This window comes from Embiotoca jacksoni, unplaced genomic scaffold (assembly GCF_022577435.1).
Source record: "Embiotoca jacksoni isolate LCO1_2020_lvr unplaced genomic scaffold, fEmbJac1.0.p SCAF_14, whole genome shotgun sequence".
NCBI classification, from domain to species: Eukaryota; Metazoa; Chordata; class Actinopteri; family Embiotocidae; genus Embiotoca; species Embiotoca jacksoni.
The window spans coordinates 12,114,581-12,126,574 of NW_027185274.1; the positions used below are offsets into that span (position 1 = coordinate 12,114,581).

The 11,994-nt window shown below is 43.3% G+C and overlaps 2 protein-coding genes across 3 annotated transcripts; one reads left to right on the top strand and one right to left on the bottom strand.

Annotated features, from left to right (window-relative positions):
• Window positions 1-204: 204 nt before the first annotated feature.
• Window positions 205-4,656, top strand: slc46a1 (solute carrier family 46 member 1). The gene is made up of 5 exons (XM_069147984.1): window positions 205-832; window positions 956-1,434; window positions 2,272-2,355; window positions 2,662-2,818; window positions 2,955-4,656. Exons 1-5 carry the CDS (start codon window positions 399-401, stop codon window positions 3,007-3,009), a joined length of 1,209 nt encoding a protein of 402 aa, XP_069004085.1. The 5' UTR covers window positions 205-398; the 3' UTR covers window positions 3,010-4,656.
• sarm1 (sterile alpha and TIR motif containing 1) lies at window positions 4,651-10,811 on the bottom strand. Of its 2 annotated transcripts, none has more exons than XM_069147981.1 (9): window positions 10,327-10,811; window positions 9,640-10,103; window positions 8,377-8,995; window positions 8,082-8,294; window positions 7,881-7,972; window positions 7,459-7,785; window positions 7,163-7,352; window positions 6,494-6,615; window positions 4,651-6,164 (listed from the first exon to the last, which is right to left on the bottom strand). In XM_069147981.1, the coding sequence occupies exons 2-9, from the start codon at window positions 10,101-10,103 to the stop codon at window positions 6,053-6,055; spliced, it is 2,139 nt and encodes a 712-aa protein (XP_069004082.1). In that variant the 5' UTR covers window positions 10,327-10,811; the 3' UTR covers window positions 4,651-6,052. The 2 variants fall into 2 exon arrangements, with proteins under 2 accessions (XP_069004082.1, XP_069004083.1); XM_069147982.1 differs by having other exon boundaries at window positions 10,726-10,809.
• Between the last annotated feature and the right edge of the window lie 1,183 nt (window positions 10,812-11,994).

An 11,994-nucleotide genomic window follows, 5' to 3' on the forward strand; every position in this document is an offset into this window, starting at 1 on the left:
CCACAGTAATGCACAGAAGCATTTTTCATTCAAAAAAAAAAAAATCTCTGTTGTCACCAAAATCATCGGTGTCTGAAATGCACATGCAGTGATTGAAGAAAATTAACACTTTTTCAACAATCACAAGAAAAGACTGGTCACCGTGTTTTAACCCACAAATAGCTTGGCAAAGAGGAACAGCGGTCAAAAGATGAAACTTGAGCAAGAGGGCTATGATGAACATGCACAGTGTGACCAGGTGCGCCAACAGCAGTGTTAAAACAGATTAGGCAGTTTGCCGTATGCTTCTAATCGGACACATGGACAAACAAAAGGACACCTAAGAAGCAAACAGAGCTCGACTCTCTTTCAACTCTGTCCCATCGCAGCGTCCCTGCTGATGCTGTCGACTTCACCCCATGAGTCTGGTTGACTGGGTCGCACTTGTGGTTTTTTTTCAGGAGGTGGAAACCTTGACAGCCCACTGGAACCTGTACATCAACCTGGGGGGCTTTTCTGTTGGCCTGTTGGTGGTGCCTCTCCTGGGCTCATGGAGTGACCTCGCAGGTCGCAGACCAGTCCTCATCCTCGCCAACGTTGGCCTGGCCCTGCAGACGGTGGTGTACCTCGTGGTGATGTACCTCAAGCTCCCCGTGGGCTACTTTTTCGTGGGCAGGTTGCTCAGCGGCCTTTCGGGCGATTTTAACGCCATCCTCGCGGGCTGCTTTGCATATGTGGCTGACGTCAGCGACAGGAGGTCCCGCACCTTCAGGGTGGCCGTCCTGGAGGCTTGTATTGGCCTTTCAGGGATGCTCGCCAGCATCATCGGAGGGCAGTGGCGGAAGGCCCAAGGGTAAGAAATGTTTGTTATTAACAGTATTTTGAGAAGTATCATTCACACCAATGCGCTTTGCAAAACTATTGAAAGTAGTAAACGTAATTTTTTTTTTCTGCTTCATTTCTGGACTTTCTTCAGTTACATCAACCCGTTCTGGCTGGTCCTGGCCACCATCTTGGCCTCATCTCTGTATGCCTACCTGTTTGTCCGCGAATCCGTCGTGCCAGACCCCAGCGCCAAGCTCCTCGCATCTCGCCACCATAAAGCTGTCTGGCACCTCTTCTCAACAGGAGGCAGCAACGCCGAGGCTGCTGGGAGATCTCACAGATGCAAGCTGTGGCTTTACTTGCTGTGCTTCTTTGTGGTGGTGACCGTTCACTTCGGCTGCAGAGATCTGTACGTGCTGTACGTGCTGAGCTCGCCCCTGTGCTGGGGGCCGGCCCTCATCGGCTACGGATCGGCAGCTCAGAACCTGGCCTACCTGACCAGTCTGCTGGGGCTGAAGATCATGCAGCGCTGCCTGGAGGACTCCTGGGTGGCTCTCGTGGGTCTGACCTCCAACATCGCTGGGCTGGTGGTCTTCTCTGTAGCCGACACCACACAGCTCGTGTTCGCAGGTGAGAGGCTCTGAAGTGACAGCTTAACACAAATTTCCTCTCAAAATTGTTTGCTTTTCAAAAGTTTTGTATTTGAAAGATTTTCTTTGTGTTACATTCATTCTCAAAAATGAAGGCAGGATAATACAACTGAAGTGTGATTACTACGCTGCATAGCACAGAATCGGCTTTTGTTGAAGCATGACGGAGCATTTTTCACCTTTTATAAAGACACAGCATTTATCCAGGAGAATATTTTTCTGTTGTTATCCCTTACAGTAAAAGTTAAACAGTCCCGAAACTGTAAATAATGTTTCCTTGTTATCTTCCTTATCTCTCTCCGTGTGCTTTCCCTGCTCGAATAATAATAATCTCACTTCTTTTTATGAGGCGAGGGCCGTCACAAGTACACTCGGCAAGTGGCCGACTGAACATACCCTGTGAATGTTGGTAACCTTGAGCACCAGCCAATAGAAACGTCAGCGCTTTCTCTGCTTGTAGCTCCCGGGAATCATTAACATCATTCATAAACGTGTCTTGTAGTGAGGACTTAAGTCATTTTAAATCTGTTGCACAATCACTGTATGTACAGGACATCATATGACAGAATGAGAAAAAAAAATATGAATGTGAAAGTCATTATTTGTTATGATGGTTTCACTGTTGGAAAATGAAATGATTTTCGTGTGACACAAAGAAATTCCAAATGAGAAAATAGAGTTTAAATTGTTTTTACATTTGACTGACATTAACTATAAATACTTAAATGGGAAAATTCAACTGACTTCATATTTACAGGGATATTTAAAAATTCACTCGTGTACCAAAGTGACAGTCCGTTCATTTCTCTGTCCCCAGGTTATGGTCTGAGTTTCCTCTTCATGGCCGCGACGCCTGTGATCAGGTCGAAGCTGTCCAAGTTGGTGGACCCATCAGAGCAAGGTCGGTCACCCATCGTGTACAAATACCATGCCGGTTTAAAGCCGAATTGTATTGAAGTGTACAAAATGGTTTAACACGTGTGTGTGTGTGTGTGTGTGTGTGTGTGTGTGTGTGTGTGTGTGTGTGTGTGTGTGTGTGTGTGTGTGTGTGTGTGTGTGTGTTTGCAGTGGCAGAATGAGTCGGTGAACTAATTAGATCGGTGATGCGACACTGCAGTTTAATGCGAAACACATGTTCCTTTGTCACGAGGGACAGCGTGTGTTGTGCAGCTTGTAAACCGAACTGTGTGCTTGTCCTTCCTCCCAGGTGCCCTGTTCGCCTCTGTTGCCTGTGTGGAGAGCTTGTGTTTTCTGGTGGGCAGTGGCGTCTTCAACTCCCTGTACCCTGCCAGCCTTCACTTCATGAAGGGCTTCCCCTTCCTGTTTGCTGCCATCATCCTCTTCATCCCAGCAGGGATAATTGGGTGAGTCTGTGCTTGTCTCATTGACTGTCTTTTTGTTGGAGTTTATTGCATGAAAAAACAAAAAGAAAATACGTTTTCCATGCATTTTAAAATTAGGACTATAATGTAATCACCATTTTCATGTTGGTGTTCGAAGGACACTGCGATGTTTAGACCAGAGGAGAGACCCCGGGGACTCCACAGTATCCTGACCTGAAGACAGGCAGAGAGCTGACGTTCATCGTGGTGAGCAGCTCTGACACAGGGACATCCACCATGTGGGGACAACTGGGAGACACTTTGGTCTTAACACAGGGATGGGCCAGTTGATTTTAATCAGCCATCTCAGCGGTGGGATTTTCTTCCAACTAGTATCACCAAAGAGATCGAGACCAAAGGATGAAGAAACTACCTCCTGACTGACATTACTGCTAAACCTCCTCCGTCTTAGTCATGAGGTCGTGGACGTTCGGGCTCTGTAATATCTTCACTGGCCCTAAAACTGACCGCAGCCTGTTATCAATTCATTTCATCAAGACCTTCACACAACCTGCACTGTTTGCACACATCTTATTTCCTTAAAAAGTCACCACAGAGGATCTTTTACAGGGAAAGAAACTCTTCTGCCAATTGTTTCTTATAAATAATATTTTTCAGGGCAGTATCCTGTCAATGAGCCCTTTCATATAAGAAGGGAATTTTAACATGCCAAAAGTGGCATTAATTTTTCATTAGGTTGGATTTTTTTTTTTTTGCTGGTGGAATTTGTTTCATCAATCACGATGCAGCTTGCTGAAATGTCGCAAAATCGTTGAACATGATGGACCATATGATTTGTTTTTGTTTCACATGATGATTTACTGTAACAAAAGGGACAAAAACTACAAAAATAACGTGTGTAAGGACAACGCAGACGGCTAAAGACCGCGACAAGATTTTATTAATCACTGGGAGTAATTAACAAGTCACGCAGCAGCATATAGATTAGTCAAAATGAGCCATATTTTTATCAGATAAAACATCAAACAGATTAGTTAATAATCCAATATATAATATACAATAGTCTGAAATAGACCACTCAGTATGAGTACTTTTACATTTTTATATGTATTGATGCTAATATTTTTTGTATTTTCACTGAAAATCTCATTTTGAATGCAGGACTTTTACATGTAGCAGCACATTTTGAAACTAGTAATCTTATTTTTTTCTTTGCGAAATGATCAGAGTTCTCTGCTCTTCCTGTTTGCGCGTTCGAGTGGAGGGTCAGCCATGTGAAGGGCTATCCCAAACCCGTTGGTAGAAGTGATCAAAGTAATCCTCGAACGGTGAAGTTCTCCAAACCCAACCATCAGTAATCCGTAATAAATACACCTCACCCTCCCTCCTACCGTCCTCTTCCTCCATAAAGTGGATAGGTCAGGTCCAAACTCCCTGAAGAGTCCCCCTCCTCACCACAACCAACACCAGATATCCCCAAAGCGCAAGCTCATAGCCGACACGCACACAGGGGTCACGTCCTTGTTGCACAGTGAGGGAACCAGAGCTGCCAAATCAGCATTAAAATGCAAAAAGGGAAGTTACGAGGTTAAGTGAAGTATTGACTGAGTGACGGTGAATTGATCTGCAAGAAAATCCCTGTTGACACGGGACTGCAGTTTGGTCGGATCGTGTGATCAAAGCCAATTTTCAGACGTACATGGAACTAAACTGTATTGTTCATTTCAATCAGTTGTGCAATATTTGGATCATTTTGTATTGTGTGTGTAAAAAAAACAAAAACATTATTTTCATAATTGTTTCTGTTTACATGTGGCATGTAAATTGAGTAAAATTGAAATGAAGAATTTCACTTTGAATTTTGTACATGTTTTATTTTTGACCATGTTTTAAATAAACGAAGCAAATCTTTGTTTCACACTTTCCGGAAACAGTATGGTACAAACAAATAAATCTTGAGTTACTACTTAACAAAAAAGGTGATGTCAAAAAAACAGAACATTTCATAGATGCATTTCTATGATGAGCATTACAGGCAAACAATATTAAGGCAAGACCAAAGAAATACCCTGAAGAAAAGTGCTCTACTTTTATTTTGAAGGAACACTTACAGAAGCATCATTTTGAGCCTGTGACTGCCTTTTTGTTGTTGTATGAGTTATAGTAATATAAATGTATTTAACAATAATGACCAACACATTCTGAATACTGCTGATGTTAATTTGCAAGACTAAAATGTTTAATCATGTGTTTATCTCGGCATCGTTAGAGCAGGATGTTTGTCATGGGTTCGATCTTTACAGGTGTATCTTTGCATGTGTACAAGAGATCATATTGCTGCATTCATTTTTGTTTTTGCGACACAGGGATACATTTTTAATTTCCAAGCGGACTAATAATTTCTCAGCAGGCTAAACTGTAGTTAAAATGATCTCAAATCAGCAATAATAAGTGATCGTTGAATGTAGTAATACACTATGTTTTCACAGCAGTCAACAATAAATCTTCAAAACAAAGGGAACAGTTTACGTCTAAGTCATCTAAATGTTCATTTTAAAAACAGAAAGATATGTTTAATACTAAATGGATATTGTTCATTTCCCCTTCACTCTTTCAATTTGTTTTTGGTTGAATTGGAAGTGACTCGTTCATTTCTGTACAACATCATGTCATGCAGCCAGCTTAGATTACAGCCACAGATGTCTCTCTTATCATAAACAAAGCAGTAAATCTGCTGAGAAAGGCTTCTTTTCTGTCACAAACCAAACATTAAAACAAAACAGAGATGTCAGTAAAATCAGAGACCTGCTCTGTTCCTTTTAATGTCTACAGGTTAAACAAAAGAATACTGCATATATGTTAACCTTGATGATTACAGAAGTATTAGTGGATGCTTCAGAAATTGCTATTGATGATTTTGCTGGGTGCCAATGACGGCTGGTCTATCAGTTATTTTCCTGAGATACAGAAGGCGTATACTGTACCTGATTACTCGCATACAGCAGTATGAGGGCGCTAACATTAAAGGCTTACAGGTTACTATATACAATCTGAAATCCCTTTTTAAACATCACTATTGTTTATAGCAGATTAAGTCTATTCATTTAGGCGTTTCTGTCATTTAAACTTAATCAAATTCACTTCACATGTGTTTGGGCAGAGCGAGGAAAGCTGCCGGACATGTCACCGTAAGACGTGGAATTTGGCGTCATGCATATTTATTAGAGCGGAGGTCAAACCTTGGTTTATGTCAATTTATTTCTTCTTCTGGCCTTCGGAGCCGTCCGGGCCGTCGGTTTGGCCTTGGTGTCCTTTCAGAAAGCGCAGGATCTTCTCGATCGTGGCCTCCTGATACTCATGGGACCATCTGTGTCAAGAGACGGCAGCAGTCATTTGATGAGGTGCGTTCAATTAAACAAGCTGCCGCTAATGGATATTTTACAGATCTGAGAAAAACACCTATCACAAACAATGTTAAGCCATGCACTGATAAAATATTTATGATAAAAATGTGAGGCTTTTAGAGATTGGTAGTATGAATTGGGACTGTGTAGTCGTCGCACAACAACAAAACATTCTTTAACAGCTGTGTTAAACCGGTTGAGTAAAGGGTTTCCCCTCCTTATTAAAATATCCACATCACTATCCGGTAAACACCAACATGTCCCAGTTATAGTAGAGTATACAGTGACTCACTTGATGCCATTGAAGTTGAGAATAGCTCTCATGTCCTCCGGTAGAGACAAGGGGTCAGGCCACATGAAATTATCTGTGACAGGAACTATGTTCTTCTTATCAGCCAGGGCTGTGACTATCTCCTGCAAGACAAGTTCGATTTTCTTCATGAAATATTTAAATGTAACATCCAAGCGTAAAAAGTGCAAATGACTGGACTCATCACCCAACAGCTCAAATAGAGAATATGAATGGTAAGACTGCACAGGTTCTTGTAATGTTCAGGCGTTCTTCAGATAAAAGCTAGTGACATTTTCTGATCCCACTGAAAGGAGAGTAGCTGGTAACTGACAAGATGACACCAAATTTCATAACAGAATGTGTAACCTTGAGGGAAAGAGCAAATATCTAATGGAAGCATGTAGGCAACTTCTACACTATTAAAACTTGAATTTCCTCAGCTAGAACATTCATATTTGATTTTAATTCATTTAGTCGCGATATAAAATTGTATACATTCTAACCTATATCCAAGATGTTTTAAGTTTAAGTCCAATTAGAATTACTGCCTCTAGGTTGTCTGTTGCAGTTGACCTGCATGTTTGTCCAGACTCATGATATGATTTGATCTGAACCTATAAATATGTTCAGCAGCCATATCAAAACAAAAGACAATGAAAAACCTCTCACCTTATGCACCCAATCCTTCATGGCGGTGTCACCCATGCACTTATCGAGCGCGTTGGCCGACAGGACCAGGATGAAGTTGCGTGCCCTTTGTACACTCTGAATCAGTTTGTCTTCAAATTTTCCGGCTTCCAGCTTCTCCACATCTATGAAGACGCTGTATCCTCGGACCTGTAGGTGCACCTTCAGGAGGCTGTGGGTGGGAGGAGAGAAGTCAGTCACCCTTTCTGCCTCTTTCACATTTGACACCTGTCCTATTTAAATTCTTTATATTTTCTCTTCCTAAGTGACCTTCTGACCTGGCCAGCTGAGAGCCGGTCGTCCGGCGGTAGCTGATGAACACGTCGGGCCCTGCAGGCTGGGCATCTGTGTGGGTCGGTTTTAAGGGTCTGCGGCTGGCAGACAGTATCTTTGCCCTGTGGACTCCGTTGTCTATGTGGCAGTCGTGCTGGAGCTGCTGATCGGTCAGGTGCAGGACGCTGCTGCGATCCACTCCGGACTGGACCATGCCGTAGGTGTACTGGCGGAAACGAGGGTCCACCTCGACTAACCAGTCAGCCATGTTGTTTGGGTCACATGTGGAGTAGTTGGCGTAAGTCTTCAGCACACGCAAGTCTCTTAAAAACCTGGATGATGAGGCAGAACAGAGGTATTTTCATAAAAGTAATTAAGACCAGTAAATTGCTCATTCACTGTGTGTTGAAAGGTTTTCACCACTTGCCTCTTGCGGGTGAGGCCCGCCATCATACCCAAATCAGAGCTCAGCTCCTGCTCTGTGATGTTCAGCAGGAGGTCTCCGTCCACTTGAAGCTCCTGTATAATAAGATGACTGACGCATCACTGACAGACCAACTGACCTGTGGATTATTGGATGATAGACCTGTATTCATCTTTCTGTATGACTCTCGGATGTTTTACTCACCTGGAAACGGTCACAGTTGGCACTAAAGCCAACCTGCTGCAGCCACGTCTGCACCTCACAGCTTTTCCAGTTGGGCACGCACGACAGGATTCGTTTCGGCACTTCCTCTCCCATCATGCTCAGCGCCCGCTTGGCGAGGGTGCAGGCTGTGCCATTATTGCAGTACATGACGATTCTTTTTAGGCTCTGCACTGCGCCGATCTCTTGAAATATCTTGAAAGGAGGACAAATTACAGCTCAGGCACAACAAAAACATCAGACCGGAGAAGTGAGTGCAAATGTACAGTGTCTGTACCTTGGTGTTGCGTTGACGGGATTTGATGCTCGTCTCAACACAGAGGTAAAAGGCTGCAATGCACTTTCCCTCTAGTCTTGTGCCATCCAGTAATGGCAGGAGGTGCTGCAGATCAGATGCTGTCCTCCCCTGCATGCAGTCTGCACTGTCCAATAAACTGCGGGCAAAGTCATCCGGATCCAAAGATGCGATGAAGGGCTCCACCAGCTCCAAGGTTCCTGATTTCACCACCTCTTTCTCGATTTCTCGGTTTGCAGCCAACACAGTCACTGCCAAGCAGGCATTGAAGCGAATGAGTTCGTCCTCTTTGGAAAAAGCTAGCGGGAAAAGCCACTCGGCCGCCTTTTTCTCGATCATCCATCGCTGGCAGCGGTGGCCTCCATACATGGCACAGTTGGCCAGTGCCACGGCGCAGTGCCGCAGCACAGTGGGGTCTGTGCTGCGGCACCAGAAGAGGAGGGTGTCCAGAGCTCCGTGAGAGATGAGGTGGATGGACGTCTCCTCGGTGTGTTTGAACATGTGCTCCAAGATGCCAGACACACTGCGAGCTAGCTGAGCATCGTCCTGCTGTCGAGTCAGGTTGAGGACGACCCCCAGACCCAAGCGAGCTACATAGTCCCTGTGAACAGAGTATGTGATATGGTAACAACCCCGAACTCACACCATCTGTTAGACTGACTGCAGGGTCATAAATGAACAGTAAACTATTGAACAAAGGAGGTATAAACAGACATATGTGTTTGGTAATACCAATGTATGCAATCATTAAAGGATTAGACAGTCAATGAATTTGTTGATCAATAAAGTCAACGACAGTTGTGAAGTTATTATCAAGGAAAATGATCAAACACTTATGAGTACCAGCTTCTCTAATGTGAGGATGAGCTGCTCCTCATTTTATATCACTGTAAAGCTTATTGTTTGACTGCTGGTTGTTTAAAACCAATCGTGTTATGTTAAGTATGTGATAAGTGTTTTTCACAGTTTTCTAATATTTTATAAACTAACAACTTAATAACTAAATTAATTAGACAAACATGCCCTAAAACTTAAAAGGATAAGTTAGGGTTGAAAACAGAAATATAACTATTGCCTTTAACTTTCATATTTACTTTTGAGTTGCTTGTGGTGGTTTGTCTATCCTTGTACAAAACATGTGACAAAATCCCAGAAGTTTGCACATTAAAATCTTTAAAAAGGGAACATATTATTTGCAGAGCTGATGTGTTTAACAGTATAAGTTAAAGTTCCCACAGACTGTACCTGTTCTCTGAGATCAGTATCTGCTCCAGCAGTTTTGCAGACTCATAGGTGATCTCCACAGCAGGTGTCTGTTGGAGCTGAAGCAGCAGCTCCAGACCTCCGTCCAGTCGGATCATGTTGCAGATTTCCTCGGCCACCTGACGGCCGACGGTGGGCAAAACCCAGGCCTCCTCCACCAGCTGGAAGGTCTCCGCGATGGCCCTGCGGGTCTCATCTGAATCTGAGGTTTCCTTGGCTGACTTCAGCCTCCTCATGGCGGAGCGCAGGGCGGGGAGTGAGGTGTCCAAAACCGCCTGGACGTCGGCACTGATCCCCGGAGAGACCGCCTTGGGGTCGCATCCGGAGCCGCTCCTCCCTCTCTGCAGCCGGCTGACATAATCCGGAACTGTGAGTCTCTCTGAGCTGAACATGATGGAGAAATGTCGATAGAGCCTCCACAGGAAGAGCGTCAGAGATAAGAGCATCTACCGGCGGAAAACAAGTGTCAGCGGATACACACCAGCCTACGACAGAGAGACGGGGCGCTACTGCTGTAACACTCAGATGTTGTTGTTTACTGAAGCCTGTGGTCCTTACACTAATACCCAGCCGGCTTTGCGCCTCGTAAACACAGCCCACTCCAACAGATGCGTTAAGCAAGGCCTCGGTTGTAAATCAAAAGTGACAGCTTTCATTAAATTGCATCACCTCTCGGGGGATGTAATCATTTGGCAGTAATCCCTTAAAGACTCATCAGCAGATCTTGAGCAGGTCAGCGGGATGTTTACGCATCGTCCTGGTTCACAGCTGTTGCTTTGTCCGTCTTATCCCACCGAACAATAGATGGTTTTAACAGTCTTTTTTGCAGAAATGTCCTTCAAGAGGCAAAATATCAGCGTGCAAGACCTCAAACTAAAAGGTTGGAGAGCTGAGAAGAAAATGAACTATTGTTGTCTGTTTCTTCTCTTGCATTCATTGAGGTTTTGTAGACAAAGGAGGCCTGTTTATTGTTGTCATCGATTTGACTTCCGGCGCACTGTAGCGGCTTCTTTTCTGCACACAAACATCAAATATGATACTTCTCTCCAGGAGTAGTTCCTGACCTACCGCATCCTTCGGTCAGTTTCCGCAGGCTGCCTGTTTCTTCAGGGGTCTGCACCGCCCACCGGCTCCGGATACTGCCGGAGATGTACAGGAAAAGAAGCCCCCTCCCAACCCTATTCCTCCCCACTTCTCTCCTCCCTGCATCACAGCCCGGTCAGAGCATGTTCATCTGACTGGGGTGTCTGTAAACACTGCAGGCCCTCTGCTGGAGGAACTGGAGAAAAACCTCCGAGTCACAGAGAAATATAAAGTACAGATGCAGTTTTATTAACCCAAATAAATATGCTTTCTGCTTCAGAATCATAAAAGTGGGAGAGAAAGTGGAGAAATCTGTGCAAAAATCACCCATATGATTTGATCGTATGATAAAAGCAGTGGGTAATTGATTGGAACAAAGTTAAAAGGGAAAAATAGGCATTTAATGAAACAATATACAAATCCAAATTGTACCGTTTTTACTTCTCGAAGTCAAATGCAAAGACCTGAGTAGGGAACTAAAATCATGCAACCAATAACATGACAGGAAGGTAGGTAATTAAATTAGATGAGGTTGATTAGAATTAAGATATCTAAATTGTTTTTCATGGTTGTGTGGTTTGGATTTTAAAAATCTTTTTTGACCATGTTGAAAAATAGAAATTGTAGAAAACAATTAAACGGTTAAGCAGATATATAAATTTGGAATAAATATTTTTCAGCCTAGAAACTTCACAATAACAAAAACAGGGAAATAACAGATATAACTGTAAACAACTATCTATGTGAATATAGCATGTCAGTAAAGACTATTAACCAAAAGTGCAATTACAGATTTTAAAAAGAATACGTATGTAATCTGTGAAGTACCTCCTTGGTCACAGCGAGAGTATCATTACTTAGTTCATTTCTGTCCAAAATTTCATGTCAAAAGTGTCTCTCGAAATGCCACCAAGGCAACAGAACAGAGATCATTAATCAACTATCATCAATTCTAATCAATTCTTGGCGAAAAGGTTAAAGATCAGGGATGTCACTGCCCAACAAATTTCACGAACTTTGTAGAAAAGACCCAAAAAAATGTTATGGTCATCCTGGAATAGATGCCCAGAGGTAACGCTCGCTGTCAGGACTTTGTTTTAGCCTCTGATGGTGATTTCAATCACTTCTTTTCTTGTGAGGAAATTCAGTGAAGCAGTTACATTAAATGTGTTCTTTATCGAACGTCATCACATAATTGATTTGTCTTCTTATAAATAGTATATCTGTGATGATGAACACTTACACATGACAAAA

Bases quoted from the DNA above. Each gene is read 5' to 3' on its own strand.
- slc46a1 (XM_069147984.1), top strand. From the start codon at position 399: ATGAGTCTGGTTGACTGGGTCGCACTTGTGGTTTTTTTTCAGGAGGTG. The intron at 833-955 runs GTAAGAAATGTT...GACTTTCTTCAG, and splicing joins CAGTGGCGGAAGGCCCAAGG to TTACATCAACCCGTTCTGGC. The intron at 2,356-2,661 runs GTCGGTCACCCA...CCTTCCTCCCAG, and splicing joins GGTGGACCCATCAGAGCAAG to GTGCCCTGTTCGCCTCTGTT.
- sarm1 (XM_069147981.1), bottom strand. From the start codon at position 10,103: ATGCTCTTATCTCTGACGCTCTTCCTGTGGAGGCTCTATCGACATTTC. The intron at 8,295-8,376 runs GTACAGACACTG...CCTCCTTTCAAG, and splicing joins CCCGTCAACGCAACACCAAG to ATATTTCAAGAGATCGGCGC. The intron at 7,786-7,880 runs GCAAGTGGTGAA...CTCATCATCCAG, and splicing joins GCGGGCCTCACCCGCAAGAG to GTTTTTAAGAGACTTGCGTG.